The sequence below is a fragment of the Colobus angolensis genome, unplaced genomic scaffold (assembly GCF_000951035.1).
Source record: "Colobus angolensis palliatus isolate OR3802 unplaced genomic scaffold, Cang.pa_1.0 Scaffold191, whole genome shotgun sequence".
Taxonomy (NCBI): domain Eukaryota; kingdom Metazoa; phylum Chordata; class Mammalia; order Primates; family Cercopithecidae; genus Colobus; species Colobus angolensis.
The window spans coordinates 4084600-4104708 of NW_012115055.1; the positions used below are offsets into that span (position 1 = coordinate 4084600).

At 37.1% G+C, this 20109-nt stretch overlaps 1 protein-coding gene across 1 annotated transcript; it reads right to left on the minus strand.

Moving 5' to 3' along the window:
• Positions 1-503: 503 nt before the first annotated feature.
• On the minus strand, positions 504-3994 carry SLITRK1 (SLIT and NTRK-like family, member 1). Its single transcript, XM_011940672.1, has 2 exons — positions 3587-3994; positions 504-3146 (listed from the first exon to the last, which is right to left on the minus strand). Exon 2 carries the CDS (start codon positions 3091-3093, stop codon positions 1003-1005), a length of 2091 nt encoding a protein of 696 aa, XP_011796062.1. The 5' UTR covers positions 3094-3146; positions 3587-3994; the 3' UTR covers positions 504-1002.
• Between the last annotated feature and the right edge of the window lie 16115 nt (positions 3995-20109).

The following is a 20109-nucleotide window of genomic DNA, read 5'->3' on the forward strand; positions in this document are numbered from 1 at the left end:
TTAATTGGTCATGCTTAACTGCCTCAAAATCATTTTTTAAATAATTACACTGATACTATAATAGAAATCATGGGTACTTATTTTACATTCAGATGAAAGGCATTATTGGATATGTATTAAAAAAGTTCCCCTCAAAAAAATAAAATAAAATAAAACATCACCATCAAAATAAAAGAACCCAAAACAACCCCTAAAAACTTCCCTCAACAAAATACATTGTTAACTCATAAAATGGACTGATGACTAGCCATGCAAATGTCTTAAATAAAACCTTTACATTTTTTTTTCACAGTTAACGTATGCTCTGAACTGCCTACCGATCACAAATAATGGCGAAATGGCACTTTCTGATTATACTGTATTTTGTTTATAGAAAGTTTGATACGATGGAACTTATCAGGTAAGAGGGTGGGTGCTGTGAAGGAGATGCCTTCTCCAGTCGCGGGGGCGGGCAGAGTCCCTGGAGCGCGTGGATTCCATGCGAGCCATGCAGCACTTTTTGATTTTTGTCAGAAGTCAGAGTTACTTATTTACAATACATTCATGCCTTCGTGCAACTGCCCATCCCTGCGTAGCCAACAGGGAGCCATCACGGGGCTAATCCACAGGGGAAAAATAGATATCTATCTTTCTATATAGATGTAGATATATGTATATATGTATAGAACCGCGGCATCCAACCCCACAGGCCTTGGGGCCGAGGGCGAGGGCACTGTCAGTTCTTCCAGCAGGGTCGTGCTGGGCTTTCTGTCAAAAGGGGCTCTCAGCAAAGAGCGAGCTGGCTGCGCTCTCCCAGCTCGCCACAGTCTGCTCTTTGTTTCTAGGAGGGAGCTAAGTAAGGGGTCAGCCCCTTTCGGTTGTGCGAACTCACAGTTATTTATCTACTTATGCCCATTCAGGCTGAAGGATTTGGGTATACGTCCCTCCAGCCCCCGGGGGGTTGCCTGCGGCGGGAGAAGATGTATCGCCTTCCCTCTGCCCTCCCCTGTCGGGGTTGGGGTCTTAGTCTGAGAGCGAGTGAGAGCCACAGTCATACACTCTGTGGGCCCCATCTGCGTTGTAAGGCCCATTGTGCCAGTAGGAAGAGTCACAGACTGTCTGTAGGGAATTAATCTCGGACGCGGAGGAGTTGGCATCTCGTCTCTTGGACCGCTTTCGGTTCCTCAGGATAAACACGAGCATGCCCACCACGGTGAAGGCGGAGGTGACAAACACCAGCAGCAGTCCCGGGACCAACACCGAGATGGACACCCTGCTGGTGTCTAGGTAGGAGTTGGAGTGCGTCCCGGTCTCCGCCAACCCAGTGCTGTTTTTACTGTGCGAAGTTAACGTGGGCGAGATCCTAGCGTACAGCTGGGGGCAGATCTCGTCATTGGAGAGGAGCATGAAATCCTTTCTAAAGAAGTTCACCGGCGTCTCACACTTGAGGTCGCTCATCAGCACTTCGGAACCCAAGCGTTCTGCCCATTGCTTGAAAGGCACAATGGTGCAGGAGCACTCCCAGGGGTTTCCGTGGAGGTCTATCTGGATGATGGAGGTTAACTGGTCCAGCACCCCTGCCACTGGGAGGTACATGAAGTAATTGTTGTGCAGGCTGAGTTTAGAGAGCGAGACCCCAGCGAACACGTCCACAGGCAGGGACCTCAGCAGGTTGTTGTTGAGAATGAGGATCCTCAGTTTGGGCATGGCATTGAAAGTGCCCGGGAAGATGAGCTGGATCGCGTTGTACTCCACGTTCAGGTACTCTAGGTTTTGCAGCCCCGCGAATTTCTCCCGGGACAGCGTGTCCAGGTAATTGCTATCCATATATAGCCACCTGAGGTCCAAAAGGTTCTTGAAAGTGTTGTTCTCTACAGTAGCGATGTTATTGTTGCCCAGATCCAACAGAATGAGGTTCTTGTAATCCACAAAGTGCGATTTTCGGATGCTGTGGATCTTGTTATCTCGTAGGAAAAGCTCCTGCACGTTAGAGAGCTTGGGCTTCAAATCAGCCAAGCTGCTCACGTTCCGGTTGTTGCAGTTCATCTTTAAACCCGACCCTGGGATGTGGTCGCAGCTGCAGCCCCCAGGGCAGGGCAAACTGTTAGCTAAGGGTTTGTTTCTGGCGCTACCCGTCGCTATCGCTGCTGTCGGTCTGATTTTGATCTGCCAGTTGCCTGGGATCTTTGTACCTCCGTTTGGAGCAGACCCTGGGGTGGCATGATCTTCTTGCCCATTTGTCTTGAAAGGGGTTGGCAGGGGGCCAGGAGCAAAGGTCTCTTCTTGGGCAGGGGGTGCCGGGAGACTAGAATCCACTCGGTTTTTCAAAGGACACAAGTCCTGTTCCGTGGTTTCATTGAGGTCTTTACCCTGCAGTCTGGTGGGGGCTTCGCAGACCACTCGGCCGATCAGGGCATTCTTGGGAATGTTTTCCAGCCATTCTTTCAGGGAGAGCAGATCACAGGTGCAGTCCCAAGGGTTATCCTCTAGCAGGATCTCCGCAATACCAGGGATTTGCTCCAAGACCTCCTCATAGGGCAGCGTTTTCAGCCTGTTACCCCGGAGGTCGAGGTGGGTGATGGGCACATACTGGAACACATTGGCAGGTAGGGTGCTGATGAGATTGTCATTTAAAATGAGCACCTCCAGCTTATTCAAGTCCTGGAAGGCCCCCGGGTCTATATCTCGTAATAAATTAAAATCAGCCTGGAGATATTCCAGATCATCCAGCCCCAGAAAAGTCTGCTTTCGAAAAGACTTGATCTTGTTGTTGTTGATGTGCAGCCTTTTCACCAGCTGCAGCCCCAGAAAAGCCCCCGGAACGATTTCATGCAAGCCATTGTTTTCCATGTGCAAACTAACCGCATTATAAAAGTTAGCGAACTCATTAGGGAAAAGTCGAGTGAGGGAATTGCCATGCAGAAATAAATGGTAAAACTGGGAAGTCGGGGCAGTGAAACGCTGCAGACTTGTGAAGCCTTTTTTTTCACAGTCTACATGTAGGTCCCCTTCTATCTCATTGCAGGAACAGATCTTCTCTTTGCAAACGTCCCCTGTAACGTTTCCAGCGGCAAAACAAAGAGACGTCTCCAGCAACAGAATCCAAAGCAGCATTTTTAAAGCGAGCAATTCATCCCCGATCTCATCACAAAGTAACAGCGACCATCCTGCTCGCCACAGACACAATTCAAGTTCATTTAGTGCTCCAATGTCCGAACCCAGGAAAGGAGAAGAAAAGGGTTTGGGGGGGTGGGGGTGGATTCCTTCCTCCCTAACCCCCCCGCACTGCAATAGCCCAGACGCCAGTCAATAATTATATCCACAAACTATCCAGGCACGTAGTGCAAGGCAAGCAAAAAAAAAAAAAAAAAAAAAGTAGGAAAAAAACCCCACTCCCCCACAACCCTTTAAAAATAACAGCAAAAGAAGTTAAATATATACATATAAATTAAAAGTACACCCTTACAGAATCTCATCTACTGATCCTCACTGATCAGAAATGAAACAATGCTAGTAATTAGAAGCAAGTGCATGTTAGAGAAACAAGCAGAGGGTTTGCAGCGTAGTACAGGCGCACTGCCTGTGCATGGCTGTGCGTCGGACTGACCTTGCCTCTCTGATACAAAGCAGGGTTTTCCGCGGCTTCTGTTGTTGAGGCTGCTGGTGGAGTTCTTGCTGTGGTTGCCGGTTGCCCAGAAGTCCCCCCGAGGTGCTGTCCAGTCCCCCCGGTGCTGAAATCACGCCCGACCGAAGGACTCACGCTTCCCAGCCAATGGCGCTGGAAAATTTCCGCAATCGCTGCGTTTTGTGGTTGTCCATCCTTTTCCTTTCCTCCCCTTCGGTCCTCTTAAGGCTTTTTTTTTTTTTTTCCGTTTTTCTTTTTTTTTCTGTGCTCTCGCTCTAGCTTACTAGCTCTTCTTTTGCTATTCTCCTTCTCTTTCTTCTGCTCTTTCGGAATTACGTGGAGGGGGGCGGAGGGCGGGGGGCGAGTTGTCTGAGGGAGGAAGAGAGCGCGAGAATGAGGGGAGGGGGGGCGGAGAAGAGAGTTGCTAAGAAGCTCTGCTCGTTCCAGCCTGGTGCACTCTGAAAGATCTGACACCCTCTGCTGATCTGCAGTAGCAAAAATCCATCTGGCTAAGGAATGCTGAAAGAAAAAAAAAATCAATCCACGTACAGGGCAAGCGTTAAAAATGTGGGCATAAAAGGCTGACGATCTACATAGACGCTATTTTAAATGGATTATTTGATTCTTTTTGCGTGCTGGAAACTTTACCCTTTCCTTTCCTTAACGAGCTCACAGCCCCCACCAGCTCCACCATTCGGAAAGGAGTGCTTTTAAAACATTTATTTCCCAATGGCTTGAATAAAATTAGTGTCAGGGTGTCAAGCGAACAGCAATTTGAGGTAATTATACTGCACGCCATTTTCATCGGTGCTTTAAGTGCATTTCTTCCTTCTCTGCGGCACAGTGTTTTATGCTATTTGATGTCTTTGAAACATTTTTTTTTTTTTTGGTATATTGAAAGTGGCTTTCGGAACATATATGTTACATAATATCTAATTGAGTATGAATTTTTTGTTGCAAGGTATATAAATTAGGCATATACTTTTTAAAACTTGCAGAAATTTAGTCAAGTTGATCATTGAGAGTTCGGTTCTTTGATGATATTTCTTGAATGTTATTTAACTCTGGAGGGTGAAACACAATGCATGCTTAAGTCCTTGATTCCAGTCCCGAAAGCTTTAACTGAGAACCGGAAAAGAAGGGAGGGGGCAGGGCAAAATCCCAAGATGATTTGTGAGTGCTGTTAAAAACCCACTGGCAGGCAGGGGGGCGCACACTACACGCACGCACACACACACACTCCCCACTGACAAAGTTTCCACATCAGTTTGAACTAATTTAAATATTTACAAGTAAATAACCGGTTGCATTTTGAGAGGAGGAGATAGAAATCTCTGGACTCTACAGATCAGCGCGAACGCTATCTGCAGGTAGCCGGCAGCTCCTCCTCGCGCAGATGCTTGTTGGGTCACTGATGCTGGGGAAACACGAAGCTCAGGCTTTTTCCAGTGAAGGAAACACCAGATTCCAAACTCAGAGCTTATAAAAATCCAGTAATATCACCTTCCAGGAGGCAAGAAAACGTGAACGTGCTGCTTCCGTGAAGCTTGTTTTGCTGACTTTTCCTTTCAGAGTCGATACCTTTTCCATCAATACGTCCCAAAATATTTATAGATCATTCTAAGATTAGAAAATTTTAAGGTCTTTTAAATAGAGTTACTGTTTGGCCCTTTCTTCACTCTATGCAGAGAGGATATGTTTACACCACTTGCCTTTTTAATTAGGTCTTTTGCAAGTTGGACAGCTGCTACAAGCCTGTTAATAATTTGTGCAAAAGAGCAAATGTTCTATGAAGTGTGTATTTTGAGAAAGATGGGGAGTAAAAATTTGGGGGAAAGGACCGGGGTTGGGAAAATTCCCAAGGCTATGGAAGGTCTTAAAGATGTTTACTTACAAGATGGTTTTTTTTTTTTTTTTCTGGGTCAGAAGCTAATTTCTAGGTGGGTGGGGAAAATTTCTTATCTATACATAATGTTTTCATAAGACAAAATATTTTTGTTATATTCCTCTGGTGAAATTCAGTGAAGGGAGGTGGGGATGAAGACATCTTAGTGTGTGTGTGTATGTGCATGCATTAATGTGTTTGTGTGTGTGTGCACGTGTGTACACTAGAGAGATCTTTTTTAGATATCATGATACACTTCTGAAATAACTCTGTTCTCATTTAATTTGACCCATTACCACATATAGAGAGTGAAAAAAAAGACCTTAATCAATCTGAAACTATTATGCTAAAGAAATGCTATGCAATTGAGAACTGCAGATGTGAAGGAGTTCAACTGAAGGAAATAATTTTTCTGTCTCTTCTTAAATAGGACTCAGGTGTAAAATATCTTGGCCCAGGAAACCACTCTGATAAAGGAAGTCAGCCTTATGGTGTTGGTGATTGATAGGGATAGGCAAGATTCAAGGAAAAGAGAAAAATGCTGGCTGTTTAGAAAGAACAATCATCTAAAATCCACATTTTTAAGCTTAAAATGTTACCTGTTTTTTTCAACTTGCAGAATATTATCTTTATGTGAAGAGATTCCAAAAACATATTTACGTTGGTTTAAATGAATTTAGATAACCTACAGTTTGTATTCAGATTTCATTCTCCTCTTCACCCTTTAAACCCTATCTTTTTCTAATCCCTTATTTCTTCTTTCCTCTTACCACACCAATCACAATAGAAAATTTACAGTTAGGATTCTCCTATTCAGGTACCTTACAACATCTTTTAAATTATTTTCTCTTCATACCTTACAACATTTTAAAAATTATATCCTCTTCAAATAATTTCTTATCTCTGCACTCTAAGAAAAAAGTGTGGTAGTTCCCAGATGAGCAACTAAACCTGAGAAGAAAAGATTGAGATTATACCTCCTATATGAAGATCTCCAATACAAACTTGCAAGCAAAATATAGAGGTACACATGCAAGTCTATTGAAATGCACCCTCTATAGTAGCTATCATAATTTTAAAGTATTTTCATAATAAATACATTTTAGAGACATAAAACAGTCTAGAAAACCACATCTACAACTTCAAAGCCTAACTATTCAAGTTAAACAATAAATGTATTGGTGGAGAATAAGAATATAAGGGATTTATATGTGATCTAAACATTTCTAATACCTTAGGGGAATATTTCTTAGGCATGAATTCTTCTTAAAAGGGCTCCACACTATCTATTTGAGCTCAGGTGAACTCCTTCAGTTGCCTTGCCTCTCAACAGATAATCTCAGTAGCTGGAGATAAAGGATATTCCAGATGATGATGATGATTGATAATATTTGCTCAGGGCTATAGTTTAATTTCCTGGCTGTGGTCAGAAAGATTTCAATTGTGTCATTAAATTTTCACACATTCCTATTCTTCATCAAACAAGTTCTCCTCTCAAACAAGAAAAGTTGCAAGTTGATTGTTGAACAAAGAATTTTTCAGATAAAGAAGAAATTTGTCAGTTAATTACCCATTTTTTCCCAAATGGCATCAAATTTGTAGATATTTCCATATATGCACTACATTTTTAAAATGAAAAAGTAGAATTTATAACAAACATTTTTTATTCAGTTTATTTAATCTTCACAATAACTTTAAAAATTACTGTTCTAATTTTTAACTGTAAAAGTGATACTTTTGTAACAAATACAAAATTACATATAGGAAGTCTATCTTTACTCTTCCCTCATCCACAATACTTTTTATTGCAGAGAACTATAGATAACTGGTTGGTTAATAGTGAAATTGATCCTATTTTATGGATGTGGAAACTGAGGCTGAGTAACATTGAGTAATTTGCCAAGATTAAAAAACATCAGTTGATTTTGTTATGGTAACAAAGCTACAGACTCCTGAGCTAAGCTTTCACTCTACTAAGTCTCTCTTTGTTCTTAATATATAATACAATGCCATTTATGACTCTGGTTAAGCTTTCTGTGGATCAGTTTCCTTACTAGTATGTTTAACATATACTAGTATATATTATAGTTTCTGATTTTTTTGGTCCCTTCACATTCTTTTTTTCTGAATCCAAAACATTTTAAAAATGATTTTACAACAGACCTAGTGTCTCTCGCCTTCCTTAGACTTTTCACATTTGAACTCAGGATAATTGTTACCATATTTAATATTTGCTATGATTTGAAACCAGTAATAAACAGTATAACCACTGGGGGAGAGAATTCACTGGTCCTGAGTTTAATCTACTACTGTCATAAGATAAAGGGGTCATTGTGAATTTTTTCATCTTGAGATAATAATTGTAAACTACAAGAGGGTTATAAATCAATTGTACCTATAAACAAATATGCTTAGAATGTAAGATTCTCACACATATTTTCATATTTTATTTTTGTAGATTGTAATATTCTAGGAATTGGGTGCTAAGATAATGAACATATTACACAATTACTGAAGGTGAAGTTAGTACAATAATTTTACAATATTTCTTTAATAGTGTATTGCTTTTTATAACTTAGCAACTTTTATTTCTCATCAAAGAAATAGCAATCTAAGTAAAACACGTCAAAATGCATGCACAGTTTTCTTTTGTGGCTTAAAGTCTCACTGTCCTATGTTCACATCACTTTATATTTTTTATTACTTTGGGCCATAAGTTTGGCTATTTGGAGTAAAACTGAGTTTCTCATATAATCTCATTTTTGTAATAAATCTCATATTGGGCTTATCGGAAAGACTATTGATCAAAATATAATTTTATATATTCAGAAATTCTAATTTATTATTTTTGTTATTTAACATGAATAAGGCAACCAAAGTTTTGCCCAGTAAGGGTAATACTCTTAGCTATATATCACACTGTACTACATACACTACAAGTATGAGAAGGATCTATATTTCCACAATTGTTTATTAATTGATGCTTAAGTATATATTTGTTGAGCATTTGTTTTACTCTTTTCTATATGTTCACAAGACCTTGCAGATAATCACACAGAGAAGAAAAAGTCTGTGTTTCCTATAAAGTATGTATTATATGTAAGATAATGAAATACATGTTACTTACATAGGTTTTAGGAAACACAGAAAACAACAAAAAAGTTGAAATCCACAGAGATTACTGCTGTAAAAATATACACATACTTTTTAACATGCTTTTCGTACTTAACATTTATTTGTGAAAATTTTTAATGTTATTAAACATCTTCTACTATTAGAGAATTAATTCCTTGTATGACACAAAAGAATTCATAGGACTAATTTTACCATAGGATATTTAGTTCTTTCTAGAATTTTTACTCTCATAAATAATGCAGCAAAGAACCACCTTAAACATAAATCAATGTTCACATCATTATTTATTTTCTTATTATAGGTTCCTGGAATTAGAATTCTTAATCTGTTTTGTGTTGTGTATAACAGAATACCTAAAACGGAGTAATATATAAATAAAATAAATTTATTTTCTACTGTTATGAAGGCTGAGGAGTTCATGGTCAAAGGGGATGCATCTAGTGAGGGCCTTCTTGCTGGCAGGAACTCTGAAGACTTCTGAGGCAATATAGGTATCACATGTCCAGGGAACTGATGTGCTATCTCAAGTCAAGTCGTCTTATTATTAAGCTACTAGTCCTACTCCTGAGATAATCCCTGAATCCATTAATCCAGGAATGGATTTATTCATTCATGCAAAGGCATGATTTCAGCTCACTGCAACCCCCACCTCCTGGGTTCAAGCGATTCTCCTGCCTCAGCCTCCCAAGTAGCTGGGATTACAGACACCCACCATCATGCCTGGGTAATTTTTGTATTGTTGTAGAGACAGGTTTTCACCATGTTGGCCAGGCTGGTCTCGAACTCCTGACCTCAGCTGATCCGTCCGCCTCAGCCTCCCAAAGTGTTGGGACTACAAGCTTGCCACCACACCCCACTAACATATTTTCAAATTATTCAGTACCATTAAAGTGAAGCCAATGCTTATCCATTTACTTGAGCAAACGCAGTTCAATTTCTGATTATTTATTGAATACATTGTCTTTGTTATTTTTCTTCAACTTTTAAGACATGTTTTTGTTTAATATCACTTCTGTGGATCATTTCCAGACAAAGCCACCTATACATTTCACTGCATTTCACCTTAAGGTATTCAGAAGAACAACTACTAAATTTTGCATTCCTTTTTTTCTTTAAAAAAATAAGTTATTTGAAAGACTGAGTTTTCAATAAAGTATAACATGCTTGAAGAGAGGGATAAGATTTTTTATCTTTTAATATCTAACACCCAGCAGTGTCCCAGGCACAAAAATGGTATGATGTACACTCCAGGAGAAATAAGGCAGTATGTGAGATAGTGATAAACTTTGTGGAACAGATCACAAGGGTAAAAAGGCTCAGAGGCAAGGTAAATTCACAAACCAGGGATTTGGGAAAGCGATGCAATCTATGAATTATTTCGGTAGCACTTGACATATTTTATTATGTATTATCATGCATATATTTATAATTTTTTATCTAGAAAATGAGATATACGTTTTGTATATCCCAAAGAGTTATTACAGTACAATGCACCTGTTCAACAACCAATAATTTATGATGATGCTAATGACAGGAATGTATTCCTGTTTTTGAAAAAGGAAGTAAATTATAAAATTAACTCTTGTGAATTTAAATTATTAAAAACCATTAATCTAAAGACCCAGCGAGGTTAAGTCTAGGTTATTGATTGGATTTATAAAATGTATAAAAATAAAAATATTATTTGCTATTCTGTTAATCCTTTCAGAGCCATGACACAATCTCAAAGGAGCTCAATTATCTTATTTTTCTCCCATTAAAGACTTTTCTCTCTTTATTTCTCTTTCTGTCCCATTGGTTACATTATTATATTTGTTGTATTTATTATTGTATTTTTCTTGGGACTTATTTCAAACCAAAATTTGATGTGTTTCTTTGAGAGGTTTCGTATGATGGAAAAACGTATTATACCCATGTTCTGGGCCGGGAGCGGTGACTTATGCCTGTAATCCCAGCACTGTGGGAGTCTGAGGCAGGTGGATCATGATGCCAGGAGTTCAAGACCAGCCTGGTCAATATGGTGAAACTCCGGCTCTACTAAAAATTTAGCAGGGCGTGGAGGCGCACACCTGTAGTCCCAGCTGCTCAGGAGGCTGAGGCAGGAGAATCACTCAAACCCGGGAGGCAAAGGTTGCAGTGAGCTGAGATTGAGCTACTGCACTCCAGCCTGGGTGACAGAGCAAGACCCTTTGCTCTGTCAAAAAAAAAAAAAAAAAAAGCAAGTATTATACCCATACACTGTTTCGTCAGTTTCCAGGAAAGGAATAATGTTAAAAATAATTTATTTATTTATTTACTCTATTACACAGACAAAAAGCACACAAATACAGACAAGATACAAATATATCATATAATGCCTACTGTGTGCAAAAAATGTAAAATGCAAAACCAGAATAAATCTCTAAAGATATAATCACATGCACTATTGCAGATTAGGTAGAGAGATACATTTAACAGAGGTAGATACCTTTTAGTAATGGCCGTTAAATCACATCATGTAAGTTACATGTGTCTACTTGGCTAATAAAAAGGGTCAACACCATCCTTTTAAAGATTTCTATAAAGCACTGTATACTAGTAATTAATTTTGATAACAATATAAAAAAGGGGAATCCTGTGGACATTTTGAATTGTCCAAGGACAAAGGATAATGTGAGTAGGGTGACCATGCATGCCTGTTTTCTCAGAAAATGTTAGCTTATGCTTGCTGTTATAGTAGTAAATATTGATAACACACAATTTTACTTTATAAAGTTTCCACATTCATGCAATGAATTAATTGTATTGTATACCTAATAAATATTATTAAAGTATAAACTACATATTTTCTAATTAGTTAAAAATTAGCTGTTCTTACACTTATGACAATCATTAGGTTGTGAAGAAGCATTATTACACATGAGCAGTTTCCTGGAACAGTGAAAATACAATAGGCTTTGGTGTGAAACTTAAGAAATCATACTTTGATGTACACTTTTCATAGGTACACTTTTCATATGGGGAAATATTATCTTATTCCTAATATTGATCAACTTCTCACCTTTTAAGTCTTGTTTAAAGCTAAACCATATAAACTATTATAAAAGATGAAAATATTAGTCATTTTTCCAGGTCTCATGGTGGCCAGAGCAAATCATGACTTGGCTTGGCCAATTGGACTCAAGTATCTGGATTTTGAAATGAGAACTAGTGACATCAGGGAAGAGGAATAGAAGGATACCTCTACTAGAAGTAGCAATGGCAGGAAGGTGGAGTTCCCAGCATAGTAGTGGCAATGGTTTCCAGCATACTTGTTCTCAGGGTCCAGGATTGAGGGGGGCGATGTTGCAATCTGGTTTCCCACAGGTTTGAGCATTAGCAGCCCCATCCTCAGCAAATGGGTGCTATGGCATAATTTCAGCCAATTCTGATTAGAGTACCATTTTTTTCCCTGTCCATCTACCCAACTTAGTTTTCTCCGGTCTTTCCAGAGATTCTTTGAGCCATCCAGTTTCCTTTTACAAAATGTCTTTTCTGATTGAATAAATCAGAAAATCTGGCTGACTTAAAATGTGACTAGGGTGACCCTGCATGCCTGTTTTCCCAGAAAAGTTTTGGTTTATGCTGGTTGTTGTAGTAGTAAATATTGATAACACAAAATTTTTCTTTATAAAGTTTCCACATTCATACAATAAATTAATTATATTGTATACCTAACAATGAGGTCATCTCTCCCTTTTGTAACATGTAAATGAAGATGATATAAATAGTGTACTAGCTAGTATATTCTAGGTAATTTAAAAATAGGATTAAAAAACCTAAATTGTAAATTCACAGATTCTGATCATGCCTGTTTCTATAACATATTTGGACATGAATCATTCATGTTTGAAGCTGTATAATTAACAGATTTCTTGCCTCAAAGTAAGTATAAGTTGGGCAGTATTTATGTCTATGATAAGAATTAAAGAACACGGCATATTTTACCTCTATTTGTGGTTGTTGTTGAAATAAGTGTTCATAACCTTCAACAAATATTAGAAAAGTAATTAATTTATTCATATTTTAAGGAGAGCTGCTGGAAGCCAAGAAATGAAAAGAGAATGGGTAAATCCAGACAGATTTATGTATATATTAAGGTAAGGAGTCATTTTACAGAAAGTTGTAAGAGATTTAAGAAGGTATGAAAACCTGAAGTAGTGCAAATAGCATATTATTCAATGACTTTTTATTTAAAAATGTGTAACTCCTATTGTTAAAATCTCTACATAGTCTGAGAATTTATTTTCTATCCTCCCCATTAGAATGTAAGATGACCCAAACTAACCTTTTATAAATGGAAACTTCATAAATTAAGTTTTATCTTAGGCTGAATTTTAGAGTTGGGAATTATTGTGCTCAGAACAATTCGTAATTCAACATCTCTCTCAACACAGGGATTATCTTGGAGGTTGAAATCACATTTCAAGAGGAAACTCTGCATGGGACACTTTGAAGGAAAGTATTGATAACTAATGTACCCACTAGAACCTCTTCTCACGTAAAAATTGCGACTGTCCCCAGCAAATTCCGTCAATCCTTTTTCAAATGCTAGCTTATTAAAGATATACCAAAAAGTAAGTAACTAGGGCTAAATCTGAGACCATGATGTTTCAGAGTTTTATAATATTATTGTGAATACACAGGAGAAAACAAATTTAAATTTTGTAATCATATTTGAAAACTCAGAGCATCACTTTGAGGGTGGCATTGAGATTCATGACCAGAAGTCAAGTTCAGTTTAAAGTTTAACGCCATTCAGCCTGTATCTGTGTCCCTGCAGCTAGACTAGCTAGCTAGGTTCCTGTTTCTTCTTGGACAATCATCTCTATCGCAGTCATTTATTTCTACTTTTAAATATAGCTTGGTACATGGGTTTATCTTAAAAGTACAACACAGACTCAGTTTCCAGTTATTTCAAGCTGAAGTTCATACTAAATCACAGTAAGGTATACTTTTCCTAGAATATTTTGCATTGCCCAAAGCCTTTCCCTTTAACATAGCTACAATGAAACCTAGGATGTCAGCTTTTATCTAGTAGCTGATTTGCACAATATAAGTATGCACACATACATATATGTAAGTGCACATATGTGTGTGTTTTCTGAAATGTGGTTTTCTGTTTCAACTTGCTTCTTATTAGAATGATTTTTTCAGGTAACTAAATCTTCTTTAGATTCATTTGCTTTTTCAATAAAATTGACATAGTAACTCATTTTTGAGAAATAAGCTTCTGTATATAATAATGGATGACTTCTATTTTTTGTCATTATCTATGTAACATTCTCCGTCTCCCTATTTTTTTTTACTCCCTTCAATCCGTTTTCCAGTATGGCATAGCTTGAAATTATCACTCTAAAAAAAAATCCATTCACTAGCATGGAAAATATATCAACATATAAATTTCAAATATAGTGAAAATATGAGTAACATCTTTAAAGTAAGTTTACTAGTTGAATAGCTCTGTTAAAAGTAATTGTGTAAAACAGGTACTAGATTTGCATTCTAAAACTCATAGTGTAACTTAATGTTTTCTTACATAAAGTTTTTGGTATAATAGTTTTACTTGAAGAGAACAAATTTAGCAAAGTGTTATTTTTCAGTAGGTTTCTAAAAGGACTTTGGGCTTATTGTACATAGCCATTGATTTTACATATCTTAGATTGACCGCATATTATTTTAATCTAGCTACATTTAGTTAAATTGGTTATTTGTAACATTTGTGACTTTTGCTACCTTAAATTGCTTGTTTATTAGCACACGACCTGCATAAAAATAATTGTTATTGAAGAACATCACTACCAGAAATTGCAAATATTGTCTCTATGATTTAAAAATTAAGTATAAAACCACCATGGAATACTATGCAGCCATAAAAAAAGAATGAGTTCATGTCCTTTGTAGGGACATGGATGAAGCTGGAAACCATCATTATGAGAGAGCTATCACAAGGACAGAACACCAAACACCACATGTTCTCACTTATAGGTGGGAACTGAACAATGAGAACATTTGGACGCAGGGCAGGGAACATCACATACAGGGGCCGGCCATGTGGTGGGTGGGTGGAGGGATAGCATTAGGAGAGATACCTAATGTAAATGACGAGTTAATGGGTGCAGCAAACCAACATGGCACGTGTATACATATGTAACAAACCTGCACATTGTGCACATGTACCCTAGAACTTAAAGTATAATAAAAAAAATTAAGTATAAAACAATAATTAAATTGGATACAAAATAAATCTGTTTATTTTAATTCTCATGTTCATTTGAAGGGATGTTTTAATATACTCTTCTACACTTTTTTTTTATCAAGTTGAATTTTAAAATATTTTGATAATAATTCCCCCACGTTTTACTCCTTCTGAAATTGAAAATGAATACATTAATTAAAACATAAAACACAAAAAACCTGTAACTTTGCTTGTAAGTTTTATCATTTATTTACTTTGACCAAAGTAACATAAAAATAATCAGTGATTAGGGCCGGGCGCGGTGGCTCAAGCCTGTAATCCCAGCACTTTGGGAGGCCGAGACGGGCGGATCACGAGGTCAGGAGATCGAGACCATCCTGGCTAATATGGTGAAACCCCGTCTCTACTAAAAAAATACAAAAAACTAGCTGGGCGAGGTGGCGGGCGCCTGTAGTCCCAGCTACTCGGGAGGCTGAGGCAGGAGAATGGCATGAACCCGGGAGGCGGAGCTTGCAGTGAGCTGAGATCTGGCCACTGCACTCCAGCCCGGGCAACCGAGCGAGACTCCGTCTCAAAAAAAAAAAAAAAAATCAGTGATAACAACATTTTAACTTTTATAAAGTATAATTGTTTTCAGTTTTTTTAATGTTACAACATCATTAGGAAACTATTCAGAAGAAGATTATTTACTGCCACATTAGGATTACTATTTCATTTGCAAATTTACCAATTCAGCCAAGTTTTGCCTTTTACTGGATGTGTTAATTCTAAGTAAACAAAGTATATGGCTTCAAATCTTAAATGAATGGGTTTCATACCATTATCTCTCAAAAACTTTTTTCTATCTTCATTCCTTCACCCCAGCAGCCCTTTTAGCCTTTTTTTCCCCTAACTTCCCAAGGGAAACTTTCACACCAGAGGTAACTGTTTATGTACTATATGGTGCTTTGGAGGACCACAAACCATTGTAATAGCTAAGATGCCGCCACTCAAACTGTTCCCCCTTGTGGGTGATATAATCCCCATTGAGAATGTATGGTTTATTCCTACAGATTTTACCACAGTTTAGTCGCTTATTTACTATTCATGATATTGCTGAATGAAGACTTGCTGAAATATTACCAGCTACAAAATATGTTACTAGCATTAGAAGATATTGAATGGCACTTTGTCTCTGAGGTGGTCTTGAAAACTCAAAATCAAATGTCTTATCTGAATGAGATGTCTCAAAGAAAAACCATCAGGTGCAAACTTTTGTTTCCATAAATTGTAGTTCAGCTCATAGGACTTAAACATCTGCAAAAATGTCAATCAAAAGATGTTGAAACAGCTCCCCTAATCTTTGTTAAAAGGAGACTTTTTCTTTAATTTTGTTTCTTCTTTAATTCCACTTTGGCCTATTACAACTAACATCAGCACACATACCTCTGGCAAAGAGTTTGCTGCACTGCAATCTCCTCTGGTCCCTTCTTCTTAAATCCTGTGTTAATATGCTGCTAGGTGAAAGTCTTCTTAGGGCAAGACAGCATTATTGCATTATTGACAAAACAACAGCAGAAGCTTGTAAATGAGTCTGACAGCCCAAAATGGAAGACTTGTCCAGCAACAGGCTCTTATGTAACAGTGTGTTAATAACATTTTGAAGAAACAAATGAATTTAAAGTATCTATAATTGTTATCATTTGCCCATTTATTGGAGATAATTTTATGTGGATATCTATCCAATATCTGACAAAAATTGACTCTTAAAATGTGAGTTGGTGGTGGCAAATATTAATTTTCAATGGTATTACTTTTTGAGAAATACTTTAAAATGTTTCCCTAGGATAAATATAGTATATTAAATAATGAGTTTCACTTGATAATTTAAGGAAGATAAAATAACTCTGTATAATAGCACTGTTATGAATAATAATAACATATATAGATCATTTTAGGCCTGTTCACAAATAGTGCTATTATACACACTCTAGGTTTATTGTATAACATCATTTAATCAAGAAAAACAAAGTGGGGATTCGATGTCAAATATAAAAGAGTGAGTACAAAAAGTGGTACCTGATTTTACCACTTTGAAATCTGAATCTATAGGGGAAAAAAACCAAAATACATTTCAGATGTAAAAATTCCAATATCATATCTAATGATATTTAAATCAGAAGACTTGATTTATTTAATATAGAAATATTTTATAAATTTATAAAAATCATACTTAAATGAGAAGGAAACTGTAAAATATTAAAGTAATTTCAGTTAACTTTCATACATATTATATGACTGTGAAATAACACCTTGATTTTATTCGTAACTACCCTCATAAGCCTTAACTAACATGTTGCATTTCTTATATTATATATTTGATTTAGATTACCTAGATACCCATTAAGCTTCACTGCAAAAGAATGTTTAGAAGGCCAAAGCATTTTTTACTTTTTAATTTACCTTAAATTTAAAAATCAGAGAATATTAGATATGTTAGCATACTTAAAGAACGGCAAATCATCATGCTACCTTTTTTCTGTTGGCAATGCATTTTCAACTCATTTATATTTTAAAATTAACACTAGGAATTTTAATAAATCATGGTTGTTTGTCTATATTTATTTTTGACATGTTTTTTAAGATTAGCAGCAACCCATAATAAATACCCATAACTGATTTACTATGATTATGGGTATGACAGAAACACATTTAGACTGGGACCCTAATCACCTTTCCATTATTTCTACACTATTTTTTTTTTTTGTAATTTCTATACCTATATTAATGTCCATGGTTTCTGTGGAAAGAAAGGGACTGGTCCTTTTCAGAATCTGCTTTATAACTATTTGGGATATCTCTTGAGCAATTCTTCATAATAGAAGGATTTCAAAAATAGACCTGGTGTTATGAATGTAATATAAGGCTTCAAAGTTTTTGTGCTGCCTTGACATTCTTGACTTCACAGAGTCTCAAAGGTCTAACTGTGAGATATCTGGCTGTTTCTAGATATGCTCCTTACCCAGTGGGAAAGGCTCACCACTAGATCCCCTATCAGCCAGACCAGTTGCACTCCATGTCATCCTCAATCTAATATGTTTCCTTTCCCTGCTGGTCTGTGAAATTATTCAAACAAGCAACTCACATTCTTATGAGGAAACCTGGGGTCACCACATCCTCTATTACTACTACAAATGCACCTCCCCCAGCTTCTGCCGCTTGTTCATTCTGTTCTTGAGTGCAACCCCCCTGTGTTTCTGCATAGCAAGCGGTGTCCTCCTCCAGGATGTGTGTATGTGGCTAATAAACTGCTGTCAATGTTATTTTTCCAGTTAGGTGTCATGTGTTTGGCCATCCCTGGAAGCCAAGAACAGGAATCCCTCCTTCACCAATGAGGTAAAAGGGAGTGAAGCCAAAACAGTGGTAGAGTAAATAGCTTTGTTTTAAAATAAAATTTCAAATTAAAACCAAATAAACCACAAACCACAGAGAGCACTCAGATACATAAATAGTCATAACTTCTATTTTGTATAAGAAAATAAGCAATTATTTAATTATATATATGCACACATATCTCTCTATTATTTTGTAAGTGGACGTTAAATTATTTTGCTTTTGGTATTTACAATATTTAAGTTCTTAAAGATTCAACAATATAAATTCATTAAGATTTTTAATATGCTATCAAGTTATACTCTGATCATTGCCTCTAGGTTCTTGGCATTTTATTCCACATGAGGTCATGCCACTTCCTTCTCAAAGCTATGAAGAACTAGTGCCTAATCGGCATTATATATATGTGTGTATATATATATGTGTGTGTATATATATATATACACACACACACACACACACATCAGAGTCTCAGATTTTCATCACGATGCATGCATTTTGCTTTATGAAAATGAAAAGCCAATGACACTTTAGAAGCAAAAAAACAGCAACATGACCAAAATTATAGTTATTGTCACAGAATCTATTCAGATTTGAGTATTCACACATTAGCTAGATTTTCCCAGTGGATCTATTTTTGAAAAAAATAATTGTTTCAGTTCAGTGCCCAGAAAGAGTAAACATACTCCTAATGCACTTTGTAAATTTCCCATGTGTGTATACCAAATATGATAATGTGGAAGAGTTTGCTATTCCAAAGTGTCACAAAAATGGGAGTTACATTAGCTGGATTTTCAACTTGAAAAAAGGGATTATGTCATGTTTATCTTTGTATTTCCAGCATCTGGCAGAGGGCATGGCACAGTGCAGCTGCACAGAATTAGGCAATTAATTATGAGCATGTCTAGTTCCACAAAGGATTTGAGGTAGTTTATAGGAAGTGCATACAATAAGGTAACAAAATATAAGTATAGTCTAACCACATTCTTAGGGAAACTACAAATTGGAAAAGGCTATCAGCACCCAACCTGCAGACCATAAGGTCCTTAGAGCCATTTTAATGTGGTTACAGGTTTACACCTGATGTGTAAAGTAAATGGTGTCTGAAGTAAAAATGGGAAATACCACTTTTGCACTTTTGCTAGTTTAAAAGGGCATGCTTATATGTAAGTTGTATTCCATATTTCTACTCACAAGATGCTAAATTCATAGAATTATGGTATTTTCTTTTTTCATACTCTGCCAGTAAGGATGGCATAATTTTTAAAAAGTGCTTGTAAGTTATTAATCACCCCAGCTCATGCCCCCTCCTTTTAACCAAACACATTTTACCTTTCAAAATAGTGTATCACCATTTATAAAATGTACATGGGGTGCAGGACATTTTTAAATATCCTTTGGAAAGTGGCCAAATTCTGAAAATAAAATACTCCATTGGGAGTTACTTCATACTATCAGGAGGAAACTTGTAGTTTTCTTAGGAAAACAAAATGTTTTCAAAGGCACTGAATTTAGAAAGATGTCTTCAAGGTAGGCTTTCATATAAAAGACACTGAGATATGTCAATATTATGGAAGCTATATTATCTCCATAGAGCAAGCACATGAGCTTTTTTGTTTTGTTTTGTTTTTTTGAGACAGAGTCTGAGACTGTCACACCCGGGCTGGAGTGCAATGGCGTGATTTTGGCTCATTGCAAACTCTGCCTCCCAAGTTCAAGTGATTCTCCTTGCCTCAGCCTCCCAAGGAGCTGGGATTATGGGTGCCCACCACCATGCCCGGCTAATTTTTTTGTACTTTTAGTAGCGATGGGGTTTCACTATATTGGCCAGGCTGGTCTCAAACTCCTAACCTCATGATCTGTCTGCCTCGGCCTCCCAAAGTGCTGGGATTACAG

What these genes read in the sequence shown, in the direction of transcription:
- SLITRK1 (XM_011940672.1), bottom strand. Translation starts at nt 3,093, where the DNA reads ATGCTGCTTTGGATTCTGTTGCTGGAGACGTCTCTTTGTTTTGCCGCT.